General features: G+C 43.5%; 1 protein-coding gene across 2 annotated transcripts in view; it reads left to right on the top strand.

Moving 5' to 3' along the window:
• The window catches only part of LOC308516797 (neuroendocrine protein 7B2), a 64,533-nt gene extending 38,606 nt beyond the window's left edge, over nucleotides 1-25,927 (top strand). The window contains exons 3-6 of one of the 2 annotated variants that reach the window (XM_081087919.1): nucleotides 5,608-5,757; nucleotides 10,825-10,937; nucleotides 18,491-18,544; nucleotides 22,300-25,927. In XM_081087919.1, the coding sequence (XP_080944045.1) occupies nucleotides 5,608-5,757; nucleotides 10,825-10,937; nucleotides 18,491-18,544; nucleotides 22,300-22,395 (413 nt within the window). In that variant the 3' untranslated portion in view covers nucleotides 22,396-25,927. The remainder of the gene's footprint in view (nucleotides 1-5,607; nucleotides 5,758-10,824; nucleotides 10,938-18,490; nucleotides 18,545-22,299) is intronic. The other variant, XM_081087920.1, reaches the window with a different exon arrangement.
• The last annotated feature ends 671 nt before the right edge of the window (nucleotides 25,928-26,598 follow it).

Raw genomic sequence — 26,598 nt, forward strand, 5'->3', positions numbered from 1 at the left:
AAAAATGCATAACCATGCCTCAGACCTGCTACTCAGTAATTCCTTATTCTTAGAAACCTCAATCCTTTAATGATTACTATAAAGTAAACAGCCAGTATTTCTTAGATTACTAAGAACAGGTAAGATCTGCTTCCTTATGTAATTTCAAGTATATTGTATCAGTCTAATTTAGTATTGGAAGGGTTGAAGAGAATAAAACAGGACAGAGAAAAACTTACTGTGCTTAGTAGCAGCTTGCGGCCTTGAGTCCAGCATAGTAAAAATCAACAAAAACTATCTCTTCCTGCTCTCCCTGCCGATGCCCCCGCCCCTTTCTGCATTAACCATTTACTCTGTCCGTAGCTGCTCTCCCTCCTAGATTTTTCCTTCTTTACTCTAAGCCCCAGAGGCTCAAATCCTTCTCCTCTTTTACCACTTTTGACCTCTCTGACTATCCCCCTGTCCCCCAGCCTAGGGCTCCTCCATCTCAGCAGGCTGAGAGCTTACTACCCTATCTAGCAAATCCTACTGCCACTACCCCATCTCACACCCGCTCCAGAGCAGTTTTCAGCTCTCTTCCTCCCCCAGTCAGAGCAGATGCTGTCCCCAACAGAGACCTACTGTAAATCTATCAGGAAGGGCAAGCAGGTCGCAGGTCTTGGGACCACATAATAAAAATCCGGCAGTCCCTCTTCCTCACCCTACACAGGCCATGAGAAAATGTACTAATCTTAACCCAACAAGCCTTTGTTTAAACTTCTTTGGGTTGCAACCTTATACCTTTAAATTAACCCTAGACTTCTAAAATTTTAACCTAACACAGCAAAATTATACATCAGGGAAAAGCAATTAAAAATTCTCTACAGTCTTCCCCCTAAAGCAGGGTTTTCCCTATCTTTAAACAAATTAAACAACAGAACAAATACTCTAATGTGTACAGCCAGACAGCACAAAGTAGCTTTCGCTTCACACAGACTCTCACACTTACATTCATACACCAGATAGTCCGAGTTTTTGACTTCTACCAGATATTTACCCAGAGTTTAAACAGTCCACCTGACTCCTGATTAATTTGCCTGAGGAAGTCATTGACTTCTGGGGAGGTGATCAAGCTCCCCTTTCACTCAGTTGGAGTGGGCCCTGAATAATTAATGGGGGTGGCGTAGTCCTCTCCGCATCTCTTGAAGTCCTGAAATTTCTCAAGAAAACGTTGTAAGGGGGTCGACGAAGACGACTGACCCTGACCCATTTTGACAAAGACAAAGACAACAAAGAACAAAGACAAAACAAACCAGACAAATGCAACCTAAGGTTGCCCAGACCAGGACCCCCAGACGCCATTGCATCTGGGCGGTCGGACTCCGAGGTTCCGCTTCGTCCAGCCTTCTTTTGAGTCCTAAAGGGAACATTCCACAAACAGATACCAGATTCTTACCTCCCCGCTGGAGGTCCAGGTGTCTCATCATTTTCAGATTGCAGTTTTGGGAGGAAAACACTCCGCCTCCCTGGGACCTGGGGCAGAGGCTGGAGTGTCCTCGCCTGGGGCATCCGGGGTGTCCACCGGCAACTTGGCTGGAGTGGATCTCGCTGGGGCCTCCAAATGTAATGGGGCGACCCACGGAGACAACCACCAGGGACTCAGATCAAGATTTAGGAGCCTTTATTAAGCTGGCCAGTGACTTCAGTTACAGCACCCTGCCGAAGCAATTCCAACTACAGGAGTTACAGCGTTTTTATTTGCAAAACCCACAAAGTTAGTTACAAAACCTTGTTTACACAATTTGTTCCCGACACAGTACAGCATCAGTACAGTGACTACCTTCCTATCTATGTGTTTTAGGAACAGAGAGCACAGCGTGCCCCACCTGGCCAAAGCACCAGATATGCAGCCCAGCACACTGAGAACACAGTTGTCTTTTTCAATCGTGGAGAGGGAGACACAAGCTCCCGACTGCTCTGAACTCCAGTTCCGGGCGAGTCTCTGGGGACCCAGACTCATACGGGGAGAAACTGGACTGTATGGCATCAGGCAGAACTCGAGGGCGGCTTTCTCTCAGAGGTGCTTGCAGTGATTACCATGGAACACTGAGACCCAGGGCCTCTAAGGGAAGGGCTGAGGATAAGCCATAGCTGTTTGCTCCGTCCTGTTGATTCCCTGAGACTTCACCCCACTCAAGCTGTGCACAGAGGCTTTTGCATATGAATGGCCTGGCCCTTTGCAATCTAAAATTACCTACCAAACTGCAGCTGGGTCAGAGAGACCCAGAACATCCAAAAGAAGGCCCAAGGCCCCACAGCAGCTTGCATTGCTTCACAGCTGGGCCTTATCTGGGCACCTCCAAACCCCAAACAAAGAAGAGGAATCTGCAGATCTCTCCATAGCTCCTACTGGGTAGCCTCAGGCAGAGGCTAAATTAGCACCTCCTTAGAGATCCAAGAGCCAGTGTACCCAGTGGTCAGAGTGGGACCATCCAGATTACAACTCCTCAGATCCATAAGGTACACACGCAGGGGGCAGACTCAGTGAGCACCAAAGCCCCACTGAAGCAAGTCTTGCCCCAGAAGGGTGTCTCCAGCACAGAAGTTCTCCCACTGTAGACACAGCTGAATCTCATAGCCAATTGGCCTGGAGGTAAATTCTTCCCACTGATACCAATAACAATCAAGGCTTAACTACAAAAAGACAGTGCACAAAGCCCACAAAGGGGTGCACCAAGAGTGTCCACCTCAGGTAATTGAGGAGGCTGAGCCACTGGGCCCTATAGGACACCTAGCACAGGAAGCCACTCTATCAACTCAGGGAAGCATAAAAATGCGGAGACAAAGAAACAGGTCACAAATGACAGAAATGGAGGAAAGCAACCTACTGGATATAGAGTTCAAAACCACAGTTATAAGGTTTTTCAAGAATTTTCTAGAAACTGCCGATAAATTTAGTGAGACCCTCGATAAATCTAGTGAGATCCTCGAGGTTATGAAAAAGGACCAACTAGAAATTAAGCATACACTGACTGAAATAAAGAATAATATACGGAGTTCCAACAGCAGACTAGATGATCGCAAGAATCAAGTCAAAGATTTGAAATACGAAGAAGCAAAAACACCCAACCAGAAAAACAAAAAGAAAAGAATCCAAAAAATATGAAGATAGTGTAAGGAGCCTCTGGGACAACTTCAAGCACACCAACATCCCAATTATGGGGGTGCCAGAAGAAGAGAGAGAGAGCAAGATATTGAAAACCTATTTAAAGAAATAATGACAGAAAACTTCCCCTACCTGGTGAAAGAAATAGACTTACAGGTCCAGGAAGTGCAGAGAACCCCAAACAAAAGGAATCCAAAGAGGACCACACAAGACACATCATAATGAAAATGCCAAGAGCAAAAGACAAAGAAAGAATCTTAAAAGCAGCAAGAGAAAAACAGTTAGTTACCTACAAGGGAGTACCCATACGATTGTCAGCTAATTTCTCAATAGAAACTATGCAGGCCAGAGGGAGTGCAAGAAATATTTAAAGTGATGAATAGTAAGAACCTACAACCAAGATTACTTTACCCAGCAAAGCAATCATTCAGAATTGAAGGTCAGATAAAGAGCTTCACAGATAAGAAAAAGCTAAAGGAGTTCATCACCACCAAACCAGTATTATATGCAATCCTGAAAGGTATTCTTTAAGAAGAGGAGGAAGAAGAAAAAGGTAAAGATAAAAATTATGAACAACAAATACATATCTATCAACAAGTGAATCTAAAAATCAAGTGAATAATTTGATGAACAGAATAAACTGGTGAATATAATAGAATCAGGGGCATAGAAAGGGAGTGGACTGACAATTCTCAGGGGGAAAGGGGTGTGGGGGGTGCGGGAAGAGACTGGACAAAAATCGTACACTTATGGATGAGGATGGCGGTGGGGGGAGGTGGGGGGGGCAAGGGCAGAGGGTGGGGTGGAAACCGGGTGGAAGGGAGCTATGGGGGAAAAAAGAGGAACAACTGTAATAATCTGAACAATAAAGATTTAATTTAAAAATCAATAAAAACATTTTAAATAAATTTAAAAAATAAAATGGCAATGACGCTAATAGTAATAACTATTTCATATGATTGTTATGCAAATTAAATAAGGTAATGCCTGTGAAGTGCTTAGCAAGAAGAGGGACATACAATAAATACTTTTTATGTAAAAAAAAAAAAAAATATCACCATAATATCCAGAATTCAAAATCAGACAACATGGGGGAATCTTTGCAGAAAATGTGACATCCAATGGCCTGATATCTTTATTATGTAAAATGTTCATACATATTTATAGTGGAAATACTGAAGTTCCAAGGGCATGAACAGACAACTCACAAAAAAGAAATGAAAACTTGTAATAAGCACATGGAAAGATGTTTGACTGACCCAGTAATCAAAGACATTACAAATAAAAAGTACTGTTTCTAAGAGCCTTTTAAATTAGCAAAGAAAACATAAAAATTATTTGTATAAAACCCAGTGCTGATAAGGATGCTGTAGAAGTGATAGTCTCATATTTTGTTGAAGATACTTTATAAATTGTACCTCCTTTTTTTCTTTCTTTTTTTTTTTTTTTTTTACAAAACTTATTACCCATTTATTTGATATTGCTAGGGTTGAAACCAGTGCATGCAAATCAATGTTCTTCTCAAATAAAAAGAATTTGTTAGCCCACTGTTACCTTTAGAATCATTATAATAAAAACCCTACCTGAAAAGGGTAATACAAAAGAGATCTTCAAGGTCTCCAAACATCTGTACCTCCTTTTTGGGAGAGCAGTTTGGCAATATAACACAAGGAGCCAGAAAAGTCTTTATAGCCTTTGACCTAGTATTTTGACTTGTGGAAATCAATCCTGAGGAAGTTTAATCCAAAACATGGAAACAATGAACTGCCTAAGAGTAAATTGGGAAACACTAAATGTCCCACGCAGGGGAATGATTGATATGCTGTGGTAGAACCACTGGATAGAAAGCTACATAGCTATTCATAATGATGGGAGTAGAGACTGTGCAGCCACATGGGAAGATGCTTGTGTTTTAATATTAAGTAAAAAATGAATAAACATTTATGTATAAAAAGATATGCAGAGGAGAAATGATTAAAGTAAATATAGTGAATGTGAAGTGGTTGATCTAGAATGGCAGTGACTTTTTTCTTTATCTACCCTTCTTGGTTAGGGTTGTCATTCAGCCTGTTGTCACCTTTCTCTTCCCCCACCTTCCCTCACCCAGGCCACAGGCTCCATGCCCAGCTTCCAAAGCCCTACCCACCTGAGTCAGTGCTGCTCAAGTTCCGACTGGTCCAAGAAGCCCTCCCCATCCATTAGTGAAAAGAAACTCCCCTTTTTCTATGCTTCCATGATGCTGTGTGGACATTTCTATTCTAGAACGTATACAATGCACTTTGTGTAGAAAAGATATATGTATAGTATGTGTCTGTTTCTACAACTAAATTTTAAAAATTTTACTAGAGGCAGGAATTGCTTGGTTCTTTTTTCTCTCCCCTGCACAGAGCGCAGAGCATTGCATGTGTGGCATGGCTGGTTAAATATTCGTTAAAATGAATGTAATTGCACTGAAATGAACTACTTCCGATTCCCCCCGGCAGGTGGAGCTCATGAAGGTCTGCAGCACTTGGGTCCTTTTGGCAACATCCCAAACATTGTGGCAGAGTTGACTGGTGACAACATTCCCAAGGACTTCAGTGAGGATCAGGGCTACCCTGACCCTCCAAATCCTTGTCCTGTTGGAAAAACAGGTAAGGGACATGTCCTTTGGTTCCCATGTATGGCAGTGGCTTTGGGAGGAAATAAAACATTCTAAGATCAGCTACAAATATTGTGAGAATATTTCTAGTCCAATGAGCCCTCATGTATTTGTAAGTGGATTACAAAGGAAATTTTATTTGAGAATACATTTCTTGGTGAGTTCTGATATTCAGATACACCCACATAGGACTTCCTTGCTAAGGCTTTACATTCTGTCTGTCTCTCTCTCTTTGAAATGGGAACTGAGGTTCTTTTCTGCATGGAGAATGCTCCCCTCCCTTCTATGATATAGCGGCTGCCCATCTTTAGTGTCTTTGGAACTGGCTACTTAGTCCGTGGATTACCCATGCCATTTGTTTTCCTTACTTCTCTTGACAATCGACATTCCAACTACATCTCAACTAGTTAACATCCATCCTGAGATGTTTCCTAAGGGGCCAGGAGGTGGAATGAGAGGGAGGGGGTTCGTAAGATAAGACGTTGGCTAAGGAAGAAAATTGAACATTTCCTTACTACTTGTATGTTCTTGCCACGTTCCTATTTCCTAATGCCAAAGAGAACGACTGGTGAATGAGCTACACTCATGCTGGGCTTTGAGCAGCTTACCTTGGTGGTTAAAACAAGTGGCTCTAGACTCGGATTACCTGAATTCAAACCCAAGGTCAAAATATGTGACCTTGAGCAAGTTAATTAACCATGTTGCACTTTAGTTTCCTCATTTGCAAAATGGGGGTTGTTGTGGGAATTAAATGAAATCATTCATATGAAGCACTTGGCATAGCACCTAGCACAGGGTAAGGATCATTAATGGCATCTTGATTGTAATTAGCTTGGCCACTAGTAAGTAATGCATCTCTCTCGGGCTTGTGCTAACTTTTAGCTCCAAAGTAGTCTTTTTCTCCAAGCCTAATAAGAGTAGTTGGTACTTATTATCCTTACTTTATAGGTACAGAAACTGAAGCTTAGAGAGTAACATGCCCAACACTATCTATGTAGCAAGTAGCTGAGTCAAGACTCAAACCTATGTCTACCTGATTCAGTACCCTGCACCCAACCACCATGACAAATTGCCTCAGTTTGAAAATTGTGTCAGCATTGACCCCTCAGCTTTTCTTAAACACAATGCAAGTTTTGTCTGGAAGATGCCGTCTCTGAAAGATACTCCTCTTTTCACTTAGGGTGAGGTCTCTGTTTTTCATGGGCACGGAGCCTCCATCCTGGGATGGAGCAACCAAAGTAGTTGGATGTGGCCCAGAAGTGGGGACGCTGGCTCAAGGCTGCAGGAAAACCCGACTCACTGCACAGAGCATGTGGCTTTGGAGGGTAGGAAGAGAGAGCAGTTTAGAGTTTAAAGACCAACAGTCCCCACAGGGATTTGCTTAAGTGGACAGTGCAGTGGTTCTTCAGGTGTGGTTCCAGGATCTGCAGCATCAGCATTACCTGGAAACTTATTAGGAATGCAAACTTTTTAAAAAATAATTCTTTATTGTTGAAACTATTACATATGTCCCCTTTCTCCCCCCTCCCATTGACCCCCTTCAACCCTCCCCTGCCCCCCGCCCCAGGCCTTCACCACCCTATTGTCTATGCCCACGGGTGATACATATATGCAAACAAGGTCTTTGGGTGATTACCTCCCACCCACCCACCCACCCTCCCCCCCCTTCACTCTGAGATTCCGCACTCTGTTCCATGCTTCCATGTCTGTAGATCCACTCTGTTCATCTGTTTATTTTGTTACTTAGATTCCACATAGGAGTGAGATCATGTGATACTTGATTTTCTCTGACTGATTTATTTCACTTAGCATGGTACTCTCCAGGTCTCTCCATGCTGTCTCAAAGGGTAAGAGATCCTTCTTTTTGACTGCTGCATAGTATTCCATGGTATAAATAATCTACAGCTTTTCTATCCACTCATCTACTGATAGACACTTGGGCTGTTTCCAGTTCTTAGCTATTGAAAATTGTGCTGCTATGAACATAGAGGTGGATACATTCTTTCTGATTGGTGCTTTGGGTTTCTTAGGATATATTCCTAGAAGTGGGATCACTGGGTCAAATGGCAGTTCCATATTTAATTTTTTGAGGAAACTCCATACTGCTTTCCATAGTGGCTGCACCGGTCTGCAAGGAATGAAAACTTTAAGCCTTACCCCACATCTATTGGATCAGAAACTCAGGGGTAGGACGCAGGGATCTGTGTTTGAACTTGCCTTCCATGTGATTCTGGTGCATATTAAGTTTGAGAACTACTGTTGTAAGAGGATGGAAAGAGAAGCAGACTTACAGCCAAGAGATCTGAGTTGTGTTCACTACAGTGCTCTCGTTTCTTCCCAGGGCCTCAGGCTTTTCACTGTAAAAATGAAGACATAGTCAATGCCTTTAAAAAACAGGCAATGTAGGTTATCCTGACAAAAGAAAAATACAGATCTATGTAATGAAGCAGTTAGGAGCTCTGAGAATAGCTATTAAGTGGGCTGATAGAGTTGGATAAAAACCCAACTCCCAGACCCTTCCTTGTCACAATTTACCTGCCATTTCCTTTGTTATCTTTCTGTTTCTCGGACTTTGTTCTACCCTAATTTGTATTCTAGAAAGGAAATCACTTGTAGATGTGGCCATTATTTGTAAGAAGTTGCTTGAGATATGCCTCACTGAGAATCGTGACACCACACCATTGAGCAACCCAAGAATAACACGTCTTCCCCTCCCGTGCCATGCTCTTCTCTGAAGCAAGCCCCCCTCACCATGGACAGAGCAGCAGGACCCAGAGAGTCCATCCTCAGGGATAGGATGTGAATCCCAGGGCACATTATCAGGCCCAAGATACATTTGATTCCCAGGACAGGCCTTCATTTTTACTCTCAGTCTGGCCCTCGGGGGTACTGGCGAAACAATTACGAACAGGTTGCAAAGCTGCCTTATGCAGATGGTCAGAATTCTCTTCATTTGCTCTCCTTTCCCTATGTGTCAATTGCTCTAGATCCGAGGTCGGCAAACTGAAGCTTGCGAGCCACAGGCGGCTCTTTGGCCCCTTGAGTGTGGCTCTTCCTAAGCCGTAGGAGTACCCTAATTAAGTTAATAACAATGTACCTACCTATATAGTTTAAGTTTAAAAAATTTGGCTCTCAAAAGAAATTTCAATCGTTGTACTGTTGATATTTGGCTCTGTTGACTAATGAGTTTGCCGACCACTGCTCTAGATGAAGAAATTAGATAAATAGTTCCATGAAAAGTGGGGAGCCACATTAGGGATTTGTTCAGGTGCTTGACTTCCACCAGAGCTGATGCTGCTAAGAGCTGAGAGACTGGAGCCTAAAGCTGCCGGAAGGTGTCAGAGCAGTCTCAGGGGACTAAGACTACCATTGCCTTTGCTGGTTCATTCTCCCTGTGCAAAGGGACTCTTTCTTCCCCTAGCCCAGTGGTTCTCAACCTTCTGGCCCTTTAAATACAGTTCCTCATGTTGTGACCCAGCCATAAAATTATTTTCGTTGCTACTTCATAACTGTAATGTTGCTACTGTTATGAATGGTAATGTAAATATCTGATATGCAGGATGGTCTTAGGCGACCCCTGTGGTGGAAGGGTCGTTCGACTGCCAAAGGGATCGCGACCCACAGGTTGAGAACCGCTGCCCTAGCCCTACACAAAATTCACAATCCATCCTCTGCCCCCTGTTTAAACCATTGTCTATAGCACATTAGAGACAGAAAGAAAGAAAGAAAGAAAAAAAAGACTTACAAAGCATGGTTTCTAGTAATGACAGGGTATAGGTAATAGCAGCAGCGAAGAGGGATAACATTTCTTGGGTTGGAATGGAAGACATGCTTTATTTCAAAGAGCAGTCATAGTATAAACTGTCATTTAAAGCGAAGTGGTGGGGAAGGAATTAAAACAAAGCAAACCTAGTATGTGCCAAATGTTCTGCGTACGATCATCTCTACTTCTCACAGCAGCCTGTAAGGTACGTATGTGATTATTCCCACCTGACAGATGAGTAAATAGACGTAGAGAGACTAAGTTAACTTTTCCAAGGAACTAAACCTATCTGTCACTTATGAGCCAGGATTTGAACCTCAAACTCTGCTCTATCTGACTTCAAAGTTTACCCCATTACCTCCATAACACACAACCGCAGGTACTATCTAGTGATTGTTGTTCTTGTATCATGTATGTTCTCCAAGAGCTGAAAGTGTTGCTAAAGAGCTCACCCAAGGGAAAACAGAGTGAGTCATGTGGAAGGGAAGTGTATTAGTTAAGGAAATACTTGCTGTTATAACAGATAAAGCAGATAGTGTCTTCACACAATAGGAGTTTATTTCCCACTCCTATGAAGTCCTGCCAGAGGTGGTGAGGGTGTGGTGGAGAGGGTGGGGTGGGAGGTTCAGCAACAAGACTGCCATCTTTCATCTTTGTTTTTCCATCACCATTTATTCTACCTATACCCCTTCCACCTCACCCACCCCTCTCCCCACCACAATCACCACACTGTGGTCTGTGTCCATGAGTTCTTTCTCTCTTTTTCTCTTTTTTGCTCAATCCCTCTACCACCCCTGACACCCGCCCCCCACCCAAGCTGTCTGTCTGCTCTCTGAGTCTGCCTCTATTTTGCTTGTTAGTTCAGTTTGTTCATTAAATTCCACATAGTTGCCCTGATTGGCAACATGTATAAAGCAGAACAAAGGTGGGCATGGGACAGGGAATGGGGCTATATAGGAGGTTCGTTCGGATGGGCTAGGCCTGGAAATGGAATATATCATTTCTGCCCACGTCCCATTGGCCCAAACTCAGGCCTACAGCACCACCCTATCGCAAAGCACGGCTGGGAAGTTGGCTGTGTGCAGAGGGAAAAGGGAAAGTGGGTTTGGTGGGCAGCCAAACAGTCTCAGCCACAGGTACGAGCATTTGGGATGAACAAATCCCAGAGGAAAAGTGACTTAGAGTGACTGATGTGAATACAGTCTGACCTTTGGGTGTCTGCTTGTTTTGAATAAATTATCTTTTGGAATAATGATAAATGCCTTGGCCGTTCCTCAAACCCTTTGCTGTTTGCAGCAGATGATGGATGTTTAGAACACACCCCCGACACAGCGGAGTTCAGTCGAGAATTCCAGTTGCACCAGCACCTGTATGATCCCGAACATGACTACCCAGGCTTGGGAAAGTGGGTAAGTCCAATCTTAGTTACTAGTGGGTTTATACTCTGCTGCTCTGAAGATACCGATGGGAGAAATGAGCAATATAGGTGGGGAGAGAGAAGAAAAATGGTTTCGTGGCTGATTTTTTAGAAATCTCTGGTTGAGAGGGACTTTAAGTAGTTCTAGTCCAAACCACACTCTAGGCTACAATATTCCAGCCAATCTGAAGAGTTGATGACCTGAACCCATCTTATTAGGCAGCAGAGGCTTCCACTGCGGTCCACCCCACAGTCTGCCTCCTAATACATCCTAAAGTGTCACCAGTGTTTCATGCAGCTCTTATAGGAAATATATGATTCTTTTTTAAAAAGGATACTGAGAAAATTTGCAAATTTTATCTCTAGAGGAGGGTAACGACCTCTACAGAACGAAGGAAAAACGATGCCAGAAGCTTAGAAACAGATGTATGTAATTCTGAGTTAAGGAAAGAAAAAAAAAATGTGCAGCCGTGAGCTTGCTGTCAATACCAGGCAAGGATCTATAATTGCCAGTTAAGGAAATTGTTTATAAGCACTTGGAAAGAGAAAGCATGACCATTTGGCACAGGTTTGCTAAAAACAAGTTTTGTCAAACTAATTGTATTCTACTTGCCAGCATTAGTCACTTACTTGCCAACTCGATGAGGGAAATGAAGTGAGCGTGGTGCACTTGGACTTCAGCAAAGTATTTGATGAGATCGTTCATGAAGTCCTATTGGGAGCAGAGGGGAGACATAGCCCAGGCAAGAGAATGTCCCCAAAAGGGAGCTTGTTAAAGGGTCCACCTCAGCAGGGAGAGAGATTTCACATGGCATCCTGCATGTCCACATTTTAATAAATGTTTCTAATTTAAAAAATATAGAAGGTGTAATTATCAGATTCTCAAAGGATGACACAAAGTTGGAAGGGCTTGCATGAAGTGACATTTGGGATTCAAGATGGTGAAGGCAGGCTGGGACAATGGGCCAAAGGAGATCCCAGTTGAATGGGGATATTTCTGTGTCCCTGTGGTTGGGCCCATGCAGTTGGATGCTGAAGCCATGTGAGAAAAGTGGAAAAATACTAGGGAGTGTTAGTTCACATGTCAGTAGGTAGTCAATACATCTGTGGAATGAGTGAATGAGCAGCTATTCCTAACTTCCTAAGCCCTTCTAAAGCTATCAATCCCTTCTCAGCTCATTACTGGCAGCTGACCTTGCTTCGACTTTACTAGGAATTTTGTAGTCTCAGGACTAAACGCTCTCCCTTCCTTTTACACCGTTTTAGAGAAAGATGTCCCGGCTTGTTAACCGTTTTCATCATCTTGCTTTAACGTTGCACTGAGCTGATTCAACATGCAACCTTCAAATGCACACATTTCCTGTCTTAAAACAACAAATCAATAATACCTCCTAAGTTGATCTTGCTTCTTGCAATATGCATCATTTTATTTCTCTTCTTTTTCATAAGCAGTTCTGTTAGGGAGACTTGCCATGGGGAGCCATGCTGCAGCCTTCTAGAAGAGTTTGAATATGTTGAATTAAATTGGCAAATATCTATAGGTTCTTAAATAGGAGACTGGAATCATGAAAAGCTTCTATAAAGGAACTTATTCTGGTGGCAGAAAGTATGAAAGCTAGGAAAAAAGGAAGTCATTCCAGCTCTGAAAGCTGTGAATTCAAGTGAAAGTCACCAACATGATGAGGCTCTAAGACATTTCCAGGGAGGCTGGCAACCTAACATCGGTATGTGGCATAAATACTAGTGTAGCATGAGGAGGAAAGATGAGATAGGTCAGGCTTATATGAAGTGGATGGTATGAACTTTCCCTCTGAGGGAATCTTAAAAAGAAAGGAGGAAAGAAAAGAGGGAGGTGGGAAGGGAAGAAGGGAGCCGAGAGAGGGAGGGAGAGAGTAGAAGATCACAGAGAATCACAGAGGAATCACAAGAGATGGGCAAAAGTATTGCCAAACAGAAGCCAGGGCAGGTTCAACAAAGATTAATTGGGAGATATTACGCTTGCTTCATTCCAGGCACCGTGCTAGGTGCTCGATATGCAATAGTCATCAAGACATGGTATTGGTCTTCATAGAGCTTATAGTCTTCTGGTTGAGAAGAACTTCATGAAAATAAAATGAACACGACTTAGCATTGTTCAGACACTATGTTTAATATTTTACTGAATTACCTCATTCAGTAAAATGCTCTAGTTCTGCCATGAGCACCGGGTACAGTTACCAGGAAAGATGGAAGATAAGGGTAGAGGAAGATCCAGGACTGAGGACTCATGGCCAATTGTACAATACCCATTGAGGAAGTCAAAGTTGCTAAAAGGGGCGGCATGGAGGTGTAAGGTGAGAAGGTAGCCTGCATAACTGGCAGGCTGGAAAAGAGAAAAAGGAAGCAAGGGGGAGGCTGAGAGGAGTCTGACTTAGGGCAGAGATCCCAACTGGGGAAGCGGGAGAAATGGAAACTTCTCTCTTGCCAACTTTCCTTGCCTCTTCTTAAACACCTTTAGAGTTCTCTCACCAAGTTCCACTCACTCTCAGTGCTCCAGTAAGAGGCCAACCACCACCCTTCATCCTCTTTGCATCCTTCTCTAAATACCAGCTTGTTTTCTCAGTCATTCCTAGTCTGTGTGCCTCGCAGCTCAAGCAGACAAGTTAGTACTAAATGAAAAGGGAAGTACTATTACAGATCAATGACCAAGGAGCAATGTTTATAAACCTTTTATCAGCTATAATTATGTGTTTGTTTAAACTTAAGTTTTCCTCATTTAATTTCTCATTACCACCTAGCAGTAAAATATGGTTTGTTTGATCTTCACATGGAAATGTGAATTGAGTATGTCTTGCTTTTCTAAACTGGGGTCTACAAGCCTTCGTAGTGTATATATAGAATGATGGCCTCAAGCTTGTCTTAAGCTCAACAATCCTTCAAGTTAACAAAATAATTATCTTTTACATGAAACTGCATGCAAGACCCGATTCCTTATTTGCTAATAATGTTTCTCTGTTTTTGACATTAGCTGGAGCCGAACTGGGTCTTTAGCGGTGATTCACATATAAATATAAGTGTCTGTCTTGTTTCCTGCATTTTTATCTTTGTTAATGCATCAAGACACATTTATGAAATGCACATCATATGCCTTCCAGGCCTGTGTTAGGTGATTGGAATACAAAGATGAATGGTAATTGTCTTTTGTAATACACAAATAGATAGTAATATTTATTGAGCACATATTATATACCAGACACTATATTAAATAGTTTACTGAATTATCTCATTCAAGCTGCCCATTCCTATTACTCTCATTTTACAGATGAGAAAATACAGGCTTAGGGAATTTGAATAGGCTGCCTAATACCACAGAGCTGATGATTGGCAGAGCTGGGATTTGAACCAAACTGACTCCAGGAGTTCTTTAAAAATTGGATAAGTCCTTTACCTTTTCCATGGCTCACCGCTCAGAATGTGTCCTGTACATGATCCTATCAAGTCCTATCTAGGACTGGTCGCCTTCCAGACAGTGAGTGTACCCACAACATTGAGTGGCTATGACCAAAGGCAGGCTGCTATAGATGCCAGTCACTCCCCCTTTTCACACATTAATCACAAAGTGTTACTCAGGAAAATGTTGTCTTGACAGCAAATGTTTTTCCTGTCCAAGTGCTTATCACATCTTTTCATTGGCAGCATGGACAACTAGGGGCTCTTCCTTGCACGGAAGCAGCTGATCATGGCCAGAGCCTGAGCCGAGGGAGAAATGAGAGGCCAGGACCCTCTTTGCCTTTCATAACCTCAGCAATGTCTGAAGAATTGAATGTTCTTCAGCTGGTGTTCATCGCATTTCCCATGTGATCAGACTGGAGTTATGCCTTTCTATTTTAGTGTTTTATGCCAAGAAGCACGTGATGCCCGTTAGTCTCACCTGGTTAAAGTAGTGTCTGCCAGCTTTCTACCTTGTAAAATCACCAGTTTCCCTTTTGAAATTAATAATTGACCTGCGGAAGGATACTTTGGGACTGTGTAAATATGCTGTCTCCATTAATGGTTGGTTAAACTTTTAACCAACAATTTTAGTACCCATTGATGATGCTCACCAGAATCAGTAAAAACTATGGTCATTTTAATGGCAATTTTCTTAGTCTATTATTTTTATGCTTTTATTGGTTGGCATTCTAGTCTAAGCAAGAGTTTTCCTTGCTTTGTTTACTTACTTAAAATTGTGTGTGTTTAATATCAATATTAAATATTTGATGCTCGTTATTTACTTTGGTGTACAGACTGTCCTAGATGTAGCCAGTGGGAGTCACTGTGTGCTGGTTTTTCTTTCTTCTGACATGTCCCATCATTGTTTTTGAGCATTTCCTAACTTTCTGGCCCAATTAGATATTCCAAATTCATTCATCCTTGTGCTTTCCCTGCCCTACCCCTGGAAACAGACATTCCATCAAGAAGCCTCCCTGGTTCCATTTAGGAATGGAATTTGAAACCAACATCTGGGCAGTTGCCCAAAATCTTGATAGCACAATGGAAAGCCCTCTTTATGAACTCGAACTTGCTACTCACATGGGAAGCAGGCTCACCACTTACCCCTCCCCACCCGCCAATATGGAATGGGTGTCAGGAAAGGGGGATGGTTTCTTCTTAGACGTCTGCTACCCACACGATACCTGCCAGTCCCTGCCCTTGGATCCATACAAAGCAGGGCTGGTCGCCGCGCCCCAGCACTTCCATGCAGAGGTGGGCCAGCACCATCCTGCTAACCCTAACCCTAGTCCTCAGGGAAACACAGGACCGTCTTTGAGAGGAAGACTAGCTAGCCTTTTGCACTTCCTTTTGAATGAAGGCTCTTATGGGCATAATTTGGCCCAATACCTTCTAAAGTAGAGTAATAAACGATGCTGCTGCCACCCTGCTGGCGGCCCCGTGGAGCTCCTCCGCAGTGATTGGCTGCCTTTTATGATGGTACCAGCTCTCAGGTCCCTGCACAGAACCTCCCATGCTCAGGCAGCTCAACACAGAGGTGCTCATGAAGACGCTCCTATCCTCACTCCTTTCCCCCAGCCCCTTCCCCAGCTCGGCACAAACTCCCAGGATATTCTTTTTTTATTTTTCCTTTCTTTATTGATTAAGGTATTACATATGTGTCCTTATCACCCCCCCCCCACCACCACCACCCCCCTTGCTCAGGCCCTCACCCCCTGGTGTCTGTGTCCATTGGTTAGGCTTATATGCTGCATACAAGTCCTTTGGTCAATCTCTTCCCCTCACCCCCACCCTCCCCTACCTTCCCTCTGAGGTTTGAGCACCCAATCAATGCTTCTCTGTCTCTGGATCTATTTTTGTTCGTCAGTTTATGTTGTTCATTATAATCCACAAATGAGTGAGATCATGTGGTATTTTTCCTTCATTGACTGGCTTATTTCGTTTAGCATAATGCTCTCCAGCTCCATCCATGCTGTTGCAAATGGTAGGAGTGCCTTCCTTTTTACAGCAGCATAGTATTCCGTTGTGTAGATGTACCACTGTATTTTAATCCACTCATCTGCTGATGGGCACTTAGCCTGTTTCCAAATCTTAGCTGTGGTAAATTGTGCTGCTATGAACATAGGGGTGCATATATCCTTTCTGATTGGTGTTTCTAGTTTCTTGGGATATATTCCTGGAAGTGGGATCGCTGGGTCAAATGGGAGTTCCATTTTTAGTTTTTTGAGGAACGTCTATACTGTTCTCCACAGTGGCTGCACCAGTCTGCATTCCCACTAGCAGCGCACGAGGGTTCCTTTTTCTCTGCACAGGATATTCTCTGTGCATCAGGAATTGTTACATCCCAGAAAGGCAACACCGGTCAACAGCCTCACAGCGATATTACTCATTCCTCCAGTAAATGACCATGTTCCCCCTTTCTCCATATATGTATATGTGTATGTGTATGTGTATGTGTAAGTGTATGTGTATGTGTATGTGTATATGTATATTTTAAGTTGAGATAACATTGGTTTATAACATGATATAAGTTTCAGGTATATAACATTATAATTCAATATTGTATACACTGTAGTGTGCTCACCACCAAGAGTCTAATTTCCATCCATCACCATACATTTGACTCCCTGACCCCCTTTACCCATTTGCCCTCCCTCCACCCTCCTTTTCCTCTGGTCACCACCAATCAGCTGTTTGCCTCTATGAGTTTGCTTATGATTCGTTGTTGTTTTTTTTTTTTCATATTCCACATATGTGTGAAATCATATGGTATTAGTCTTTGCCTGATTTATTTCCTTTAGCACAATCCCCTCTAGGTCCATCCATGTTGTCGCAAACGGCAAGACTGCATCTGATATTAAACTGATCAGTCCCCAAGGGAGCATGAGACGGAGGCCATGGCCAGGATGGCCTTTGGCAGCCAGAGGTCCCTCCCTCCCTGGTGCGGCCTCCCTGCATAGTTGAGGTTGGGCAAGAAATACACATTGTAAATTGCGGGTGAGGTAGATTTTAATGAACATGAAAATTACGAAGCTCATTCTTGGCATGTGTCATTTTCATTTCCAAATCCACCATAAAAAAATTCTTTCTATCCAGACAGTTCCGAGGATACAAGTGCTGTATAAACTTGTTCCTTACCAAAACTCTGTCATCTCCTTAAAAAAAAAAAAATCAATGTTAGGGTATTTTATTTAGAGTACGATGAATCACCTTTTTTATACCTTAGTTCCCTTCTGATTAAAAACAAAAAACAAAACCCACAAGTAAAGCCCCCCAGCTTCCCTCCTCCCCTTGTGCCTCCAGGTTACGTGTCTGTCTTTTGTGATCCCGACAGAAGGGAAATCTGTTGAGCACGTGTCCGATATTCTAGAGCTCATTCCAGCCCCTGTGTGTTTGAAATACAGCAATATGTGGAAACACTTATACAAACTGTGGTAACAGATCCCGTTCCCCTCCCCCGCGCCCCCCGCAACATAACTTTCCTTCTGCCAAGAAGTTTTTTTTTTTGGCAGTTTTTAAAAGGCTCACTCTATTAAAATTGTTATAGGCCAAATGGTTTTCCGATCGTCTTGACTGGGTGCACAGACTAAAGCCACGGGAGGGAAGGCTGCAGAAGTCAGAGTTCCATTTATTTACCTAGAGGATTGTTATTCATGGGCGGGCACCGCTCTAGAGAACAGTTTATGTGTACAGCTCATAAAAAGGGAGTTAGGCCCAAAAGTAAAGTGACACAACATTGTTTGTTTTGAACAAAGGCTGTTCACAGTGAGGAGATGGGTTTCCAACGCGCTTGGGTGTGAGAGTGCCGTATTTCCCGTTTATGGGATGTTGATGACAGGGAGGTGCCTCGGGGCGTTGCAGAGACCTTTACCGAGAGCTGCACAACCACCAGCGTCCCCATCGTGGTCTAGCTTTCTGATGCGACCTTCCTTTCATCTAGTTTCATTTTTTTTCATCTAGTTTTGTTTCCAAAATATGGTATGCAGATATCCAGGGGACACACCAAGTGTTGCTTTAAGATAGAGGCTCACCTAATCTGATCCAGGTATTTGTTGTCTCTTCTTCCCGCTCTAGAACAAGAAGCTCCTGTATGAGAAGATGAAGGCAGGACAGAGACGAAAGCGGAGGGTAATGCACAGCGGGCTGGTGGTGGCTGGGATGCCCGGAGCTTTCTGAGTGGGGCATTGACAAGCTGTAACCTTCAGTTGTTGGGATGGAGCAGTCCTGGGAGGGCAGAACAGTGGTCTGTGTGACCAGGCCACGCCCACAAAGTCCGCCTTAGTTTCTGGGATGGCTTTCTCAAGCTTTTGTACCTGGTTTTGTGCAAAGCCAAGTTTTGTGGTGATTCCATCAGCTCCATTGTACACAGGAAACGTGTGTTGCATCTCTTGCCCGGGTGCACGTGAGTATGTGTCTTTCCGCAGAGGGTCTGTAGGCCACTGGGAGACTGTTCACATATCTGCATCAATTACATAAACCACTAGACAGGGACAAGGAAGTGATGGAAGGCATGCTCCAGGCAACAATGCTGAAGGAATGTGGGGACAAAAGATGAGAAGAACAAACCTCACTCTTCCCACATGCCTTTTTTCTTGGCCTACCCAGATTGATGTAAACATCAACTAGATCGATTATATTGGTTTGCTGACCTCTGAATCTACCAACCATCCCAGGGCTGCCCAGGGTAGGACTTTGGTCCGGATGTGTCATACTGAGCCGCTGTGGTGTTGCCTCGTGTAAAGCTGTTGAATTAGCGCTGGGTTTCTCACTCATTTGATGGCACCATGATTTAATCAGTGGTCATTGTCCATTCAGCTAATCCACTGGAACCTTCCTACACAGAAATGCCCGGGCACCTGCCACCATTCTCTGATCATCAGGAGAAAAAGTTAAAATCCTAGTATTACATAGCTAAGTGCTACCAGAGAGTAGCCATCTTTGTTAAAATATACAAAGCAAACCATGTACCCAAGGCCACTGATTGGTTATTTAGAATAATAAGTGCTGGGATCCTGGTGAAATTTGGGACTCTGGACAGTGGCCATGGCAGCTCTGCTGAGAGGTTTGCCGAGTCCAGTCAGAGTGCTTAGGGGTGGGGAGGTGGGTTTTTTGTTTGTTTGTTTGTTTGTTTGTTTTTTAATTCAGCATTAATTCTCAGGACCCTGCAACAGAGATTCCCAAACCACTATGCCACCTGACGAAACACAGAAACCCCATGGCCAGTTTTCTATGCTAGATGCAGTTTTGATGTCTGGAAACAGATCTTTGGGAGAGTTAACAGAGTTACTAGGGGTTTTTCTCAGGTGATTACAGTGTCCAGTGGCAGATGGTGGCAGGAAGGGTCTGAAGGGTGTTAGTGGGCTTGAGAGAACATCAAGAAATTCTATTCCAGGAGCTCAGAATACACATAATTTACCAGCAAAATAGCTTGAATATCTCTCCATGGCGCAACAAGGACATTTCCAAATAAGACCAATCATGGGCCCAAAATGAATAACTTAGCCTTTAGCTTTAATTGTCTCTACTTCTTGGCTCACCACTCCTTCTGCCCTGACTTGAGTAATGACTGTGGGTCACGATTTAGGTTCAGTGATGAAACCAGGATTATAAAAATCAGAATTCTGGCTAGGACACGTATTATAAAGGTTTTATTTTGGCCTCAACTTCCTCCTCATAGGAAAGGCTTAGAATTTGTGAAAATATGGGTTGCTCTGACCCAGAGGTATCAAGTTCTTTCTATTCTCGGGCATCTACAAAGACCCAAGCTCATGCCGCAAACCGTGAGCCTCTCCGGACTGTTGGGGAAATAGAACTATCCTCCCCAGTCATCATGCCTCGGATGGTGTTCCCATCTTGACTGGAGACTCTACCACCTCAAATGCATGAATCAATAGAAATTATGGGCTTCCCTTTGGGAAAAATGAAGGCTTTCTCCAATGAAGCCCAGTATTTGCTGTGGGTTTCCAGAGGACATGGAGAGTCGGGATTCAATCCCAGTGGTTCTTCAGTTGTGTAACTGAATAATGTTCCCTCTGTAACCTGGCTGGTCTCTCACCCAAAGCCGAAGATAGACCTATAAGTGTCTTAAATTCTCCAGAGGACAATTAAAACCAAGTACCATTATTATTACTCTTAAGTTAGGATTCAATGCTAATAGTTAAACATTCATCAACAAATTCAACTGATTGCTCCTTTTACTTCTTCGTTAATTTACTTCCCCTTCCCTCCAATCTTTGCCATGTTCTGGGCCTGGTCTGAAGGACTATCTCCCATAAAACTCCCTCACCAAGAGGATTCTCCCCAAAGTTACAACAGAGCCCCAGGTGGTTTTATGAAACTTTCCATACTTGCTCATTTTCAATTGAATTCCTACTTGCTTCATGAGTAAAAGGTTAATTCACCTTTAAATGACTTAGCAAATTTTTTAACTCTGAAGATGTATCTTGTTAATATTTGAGGTTTATTATTTGTTTTATTTGTATTCCACTGTTGATTAAACACAAAAACCTACTTTCCTTTTTTAATGTAGCAGAATTTTCAGAATAAATATTACTAAAAATCACTCAAGAGATTTATGATATGAATATGCTTTTTCAGTTCACATTTGCTCTACCTTCCAAAGATCTTGATATAATTCTTTGGGATAGGCTAGGGCCATTCCAGCTGACAACCTTCTTGTTATAGAAAAGATGTTAGTTATTTTAAATATTTTAAAGATGTCTTCCTGGCATCTCTTGTAACACGACACTTTTCAGATCTCTGAGGACATTGCATATTTTTAAATTCTCAGCTGGTTTGTGATGCATTTCTTCAGGGTGAGTGGGACTGGCATGCTTCATTACCCATTGGAATGTGGAAAGGACATTTACAAATACTAAGCTCATTCCCAATCCTTCTCTTTGGAGAACGTTTGCTCACCCTTCAAAAGTCACAGCAGACCTGTGCACTCTGCCCATTCATCCCTGGGGACTTCATATGCAGCGGGGTTGCTGATCATCTGCAACTACAGCTTCTTTCCTGTATTTTTGTTCAGTTATTGGAAGGTGACTTCAATAACCAATATTTCAAAACCTTTGAAATTTTTTTTTCTACTTGCTAAAGGCTATCTTTTAAAGCTGCAATTACTAATTCAAATCCAAACCTCAAAAAAAAATGTATTAGAGAGGGAATGGAAAAACCTTGACTCATTCAGAATACCAACAGATAAAAGAGATTTCAGACCATGGAGTCTTGAGTCAAAAATAATGGAGCCTTCCACATGACTTCCTCCCTTTTTCCTTCAGCTTTTCCATTTGCCTGAGGGAAGGTGGAAATGATTACCGAGCCCCTGCTGAATCCTCTTTAGGAGAATGCTGGCGTGGAAGAGCCACCATTATAGGATGATCTGTGACTGGTCTGCAAATCGAATTTCACCTTGGCCCTGCTTGGTGATCTTTAGAACCTTCGTCTTGTAAAATAATTTGATGATTTAATGCATTTCAGATTCTCTCTTCCCCCTATTAAGGCCATAGAATAATAATTCTCTTTCATAATGGGCTTGTGTATCTAAGTTAATAGTGAGAGCCTATTCTCTGGTTAATTCCAAATCTTTGTGCCAAGCAAAAGAGGGGGGCATAATGCATCCAATAAGGACTTTATAGCTGCATGAAAGACACAATGAGACACATCTGTCAGACGTTTCTCCTCCCACTGAGATGTGGGTTAGTTCACTGGAGTAATTATTTGTTACCTTATAGTTAACCCAATAGACCAGATATGATCTCATCCACCTATTTTGTGAGGTGTCTGTATCGATGTTCAGGTATAATACCAAGCCATATATATATATATATATATATATATATATATATATATATATATATATATTTTTTTTTTTTTTCCAGAGTGTCAACCCATATCTACAAGGACAGAGACTGGACAACGTTGTTGCAAAGAAATCGGTCCCCCATTTCTCAGATGAGGATAAGGACCCAGAGTAAAGTGAAGATGCTGGGGGGACACCCACACCAGCCATCAGGCCTTGGTATTGCTTATGTGCACCTGTTATTAGAGCCCCCGTGAATGACGAAATGCTTATAATTTATTCCAGTGTGGATGAAAAGCAGCTTTACCTTGCTATTGCATTGTCCTTCACCAATAGCCCCGCTTTCTGCTAAATGCAAGCTTTTTTAAAAAATTTATTTATGAGGATCTGAAATGAGCATTAAAATGGAAGTGTGTATGTCAATGACAATGAAAAGCAGGACTGTGAATGGAATGTCAGATTTCTTGCCGTTTGGAATGCTGCTTTGGCTGCGCTGTTTGGGCCCAGCCTGTAAAAAGCTGGCATTTGGTTTTGATGATGTCGCTCACCTAGCCCGTGGGCGTTGTTACACACCAATAAAGAAGATTGTACTCGGAGGAGGGCCTGACACATCTCAGTGGGCTGCATCTTAATAAATGTGCGTTGTGTGCAAGCATTGGCATAGGAAGGTTGTTGTTTTTTAATTTAGACCATTATGAAAACAATGTCTTTGCTTACTAGGACAAACTCATGAATATGAATGTATCTGATCTTAACAATAATACTGTGAGGCAAATGGGGCGGCATTATTATCCCCATTTTACAGATGGTGGGACTGAGACTCAGAGCTTCCACGGAAAGCTGAAAGTGGCACAGACAGTACCTAATGACTAAGGTCTTCTGATTTTGAGTTATTTTTGTTTATTAAGTAAATAATGGTTTCTGTCATGTGCCAGGCACAGGGCTGGGCTCTGGGGGTGCATCAGCGGCCCAATCTGACACTGCTGAGACCCTCGGGCAGCAGATCATACCATCTTGGTCTCGACATATCTCCAGGGGCACTGAGGACGATGGCCAACTCCGCTGTGGTGCTGGAGTCCTGTGCTGCCTGTTTGTGAAGACGTGTGTGCACTTTCCTTCCAGCCAAACTCTCCCAGGTCAGAAAAGCAATTCAGTGGACGGCTGGCAGGGATCAGTTCACGGGGGAGATGGTTCCCGTGCCTTTTACAGCTCCTCATTCTAAAGCAGACAACAATTTCAGGCTTTGGTAGCATTGGTCTCAATTTCTTTGTCTATAAAAGGGAGGAAGCACTCAGCGAGAAAGATCATCCTTGATTTAATTTTAATAAGTGCACATTTATGTCAGGGCCTTGTCTAATAGAAATAGCTTGACCGTATTTAGTTACCATGTGAGTCTGTTATTGGGGCTTATAAAAATCAAGAAAGGTATTGGCAGCTTTTTCATAGCAGGAGGCATTTTTCCAAGAGTTTCTGTAAGCAGTTTCTCCACCGCCCACAGCTTGAAGCACCCTCGCCACCTGCTTTCAAAGACCGTTCAAGTTCCCTCACTGGAGATGCGGAGGGCTGCAAGGGTCTACCCTATGTGTTCTGGGTTTTGTAGATATTTCAGTTACATCTCATGCCAGTTCCAGCTCCCAGGCAAACCAAAGACATCTCTTTCGCTAAGATTAGAGAGAAGGAAGGAAAAATGGCTAAAGGAAGATGTTTTGTGACCATGAGGAAAAGAGCGGAGGTGAAGCAGGAGGAGGTGAGGTCAGACGTGCTCCTGCCCTGCCCTGGTCTCTGAACAGCAGAATGGGTTTCCCTGGCTCTCATGTCAGCTGACTCCTGGCTGCGTTTAGTGTGAGGTCACCGAGGGCAGAGTGGAAGGTGAGTGAATGGGAGAAAGCAAGGTAATCCCCAGGAGGCACATCTCTGAGGCTCCTGTCTCTGTCAGGTGAGCCTGGCTCCAGGCTCCAGGCTCTAGTCATGCTGCCCCCCTCCTGGTCCCTACAGCCCAAGGAAGCCGTGGCTCCTGTCATATTGTCCTCTCTGTGTTATTTCACTAGCCCCTGTAGCCTCCTTCATCACATGTGTAACCAATATTTTATATTAAATTCCTTCTGTTTGAAATTCTCTGTACCTGCAACAGACTCACAGGTGATCTTAATGTGTCCCTGCCTTGGCACAGGTGCATGAGGGCTCAGAAAGCCCACAGCCACGTTTCAGAGGAGGCGGATGGAATGGGAAATGAAGATGATGGGGGCCTAGGATGTTGGGTGGGGTTGGTTTGGATGCTGTAGCAGCTCTGGTTCAGAGCCTGGTTAATTCCACATCTGTGAAAGCCCCCATTTCTGGACTCTAATTATCTCATCACTGCAAAATTAAAGCAAAGCAAAAAAAAAAAAATAGGTACTGCCCTTCCTCTGACACTAAGAACTGCATCCTGCTTAGCTGAACCTCACCTGGAGCCCTTTTCCAGTGACAGTGCTGGCAGTCAGTGAACATCTACTTAAGGGGAAAAGACTACCCATCGGAGCATCGAACTGCTAGGGGCTCCTGGTGGGTTACTGGGTTCCTCATTGCTGTGCAATCAACATGAACTCTCCATAAATGTTCATGTTTCCAATCGTCATTCAAGCACATACCTGGCAGATGGTCCAGAATCTTCTTACGTAGGGGCCCTGTAAACAATTATCAAAGGCCCCCAGGGGACTTCATCAGTCTGAATTAGGGGTAGGGTGGGCTGGGATCACTGGGGCCTGGGCAGCCACCTTTGACATCCCTTGCTACCACACAGTCTTGTTGGTGAAGCTTTCTCTTGCCTAATGCCTAATCACTTACCTAGCGGGGGGCCAGACTCAGGCTCCAAAACAGCTGACATGGGCTCCAGAATTGGGCTGTGAAGTTAAAACTTGCTTATTTCCCAGTTAGAACTGCTTTGTAGAGTATAAGCCAGCTCCAGGGTCCTGTGGAGCTGCTCTAACACGTGCCTCCTCCCCTCTCCTCTGCTCTCTCTCCAAGCACCACTCAGAAACAGACAAGCTCTAGTTTGACCCTTTGTGAGGACACTAGGACCTTCCCATGCTGTGCTTGGGTCATCAAGAATAACCAGTGGCCCTTCTCCCAGGAACATTACTCATTTTTGTCTCCACTCCAGATGGTCTTCCACTATCCCCTACACACAGAAGAGGCTGGCAGGTGAAGTAGCCCTTTCACTGGGCACCCAGTTAAACCTCTGTAGAGGGCATTTGTGCACCTACAAGTAGGAGGATAGCGAATACTCTAAGGTTCTGTGATTCGCTCACAAACAATGCATGAGTCAGGACTGAGCCAGGTGGGGAGACAAATGATTTATGAGTCCAAGGAACCCACAGTACAGAGAGGCTGACAGGGAGACAGGAGTCACGGCAGAATCTGGGCAGGTGTAGTGAGGGCTCAGCAGCTAACCCAGGGTGGGTGGGTCAGGAAAGGGAGCCAGAAGGTCACACCCAAGCTGAGGCTTAAAAAGTTTTTCAAACTCAGGAGGGAGAATGGAAGGCAAAATGTTTCAAGCAAAGGAATCCATGCATAAAACGAGAGAGAGAGGAGAGAGAGAGAGAGAGAGAGAGAGAGAGAGAGAGAGAGAAGAGAAGAGAAGAGAAGAGAAGAGAAGAGAAGAGAAGAGAAGAGAAGAGAAGAGAAGAGAAGAGAAGAGAAAAGAAGAGAAGAGAAGAGAAGAGAAGAGAAGAGAAGAGAAGAGAAGAGAAGAGAAGAGAGAGAAGAGAGAGAGAGAGAGAGCAGGACATGGAAGTGCCCAGTCTGGTGATGGTTTTAACAAGAGGGAAACACGTATTGGAAAGCTAAGAGGTAAGTCCAGCAAAGAAGGCAGAAATCATGCCAAGAAGAGCAGGGCTGAGTGGGGCCACACGAAAGTATGTGGATTTTATCCTGAAGGCTAGGAAATCCCAAGAGGATTTCATATAGGAAGGGCGATTATCAAGTTCATATTTTAGACAGGTCCCTGGTGACAGTGTGCAGACCAGGCCAAAGGCTGTTCAAGTTCATAATCTGGAAGAGAAAGAATAAAAGGAGGAGCCCTAGCCAGTTTGGCCCAGTGGATAGAGTGTCAGCCTGGTGACTGAAGGGGTCCCAGGTTTGATTCCAGTCAAGGACACATGCCTGGGTTGTGGGCTTGATCCCCAATAGGGGTTGTGCAGGAGGCAGCCAATGATTCTCTCTCATCATTGATGTTTCTATCTCTCTCTCCTCCCTCTCTAAAATCAATTAAAATAACAGGAATAAGAATTCTATGCAATTAAAAAAAAAGAATTGGAGGAGGGGGCGAGGAAATGAGAAATGCAGATATTTTAGGGCACATAGACATTCCAGGTCCTGTGAGTCCTGAGAGCTACTTGTA

The sequence above is a fragment of the Myotis nattereri genome (assembly GCF_964212035.1).
Source record: "Myotis nattereri genome assembly, chromosome: 1".
Taxonomy (NCBI): Eukaryota; Metazoa; Chordata; class Mammalia; order Chiroptera; family Vespertilionidae; genus Myotis; species Myotis nattereri.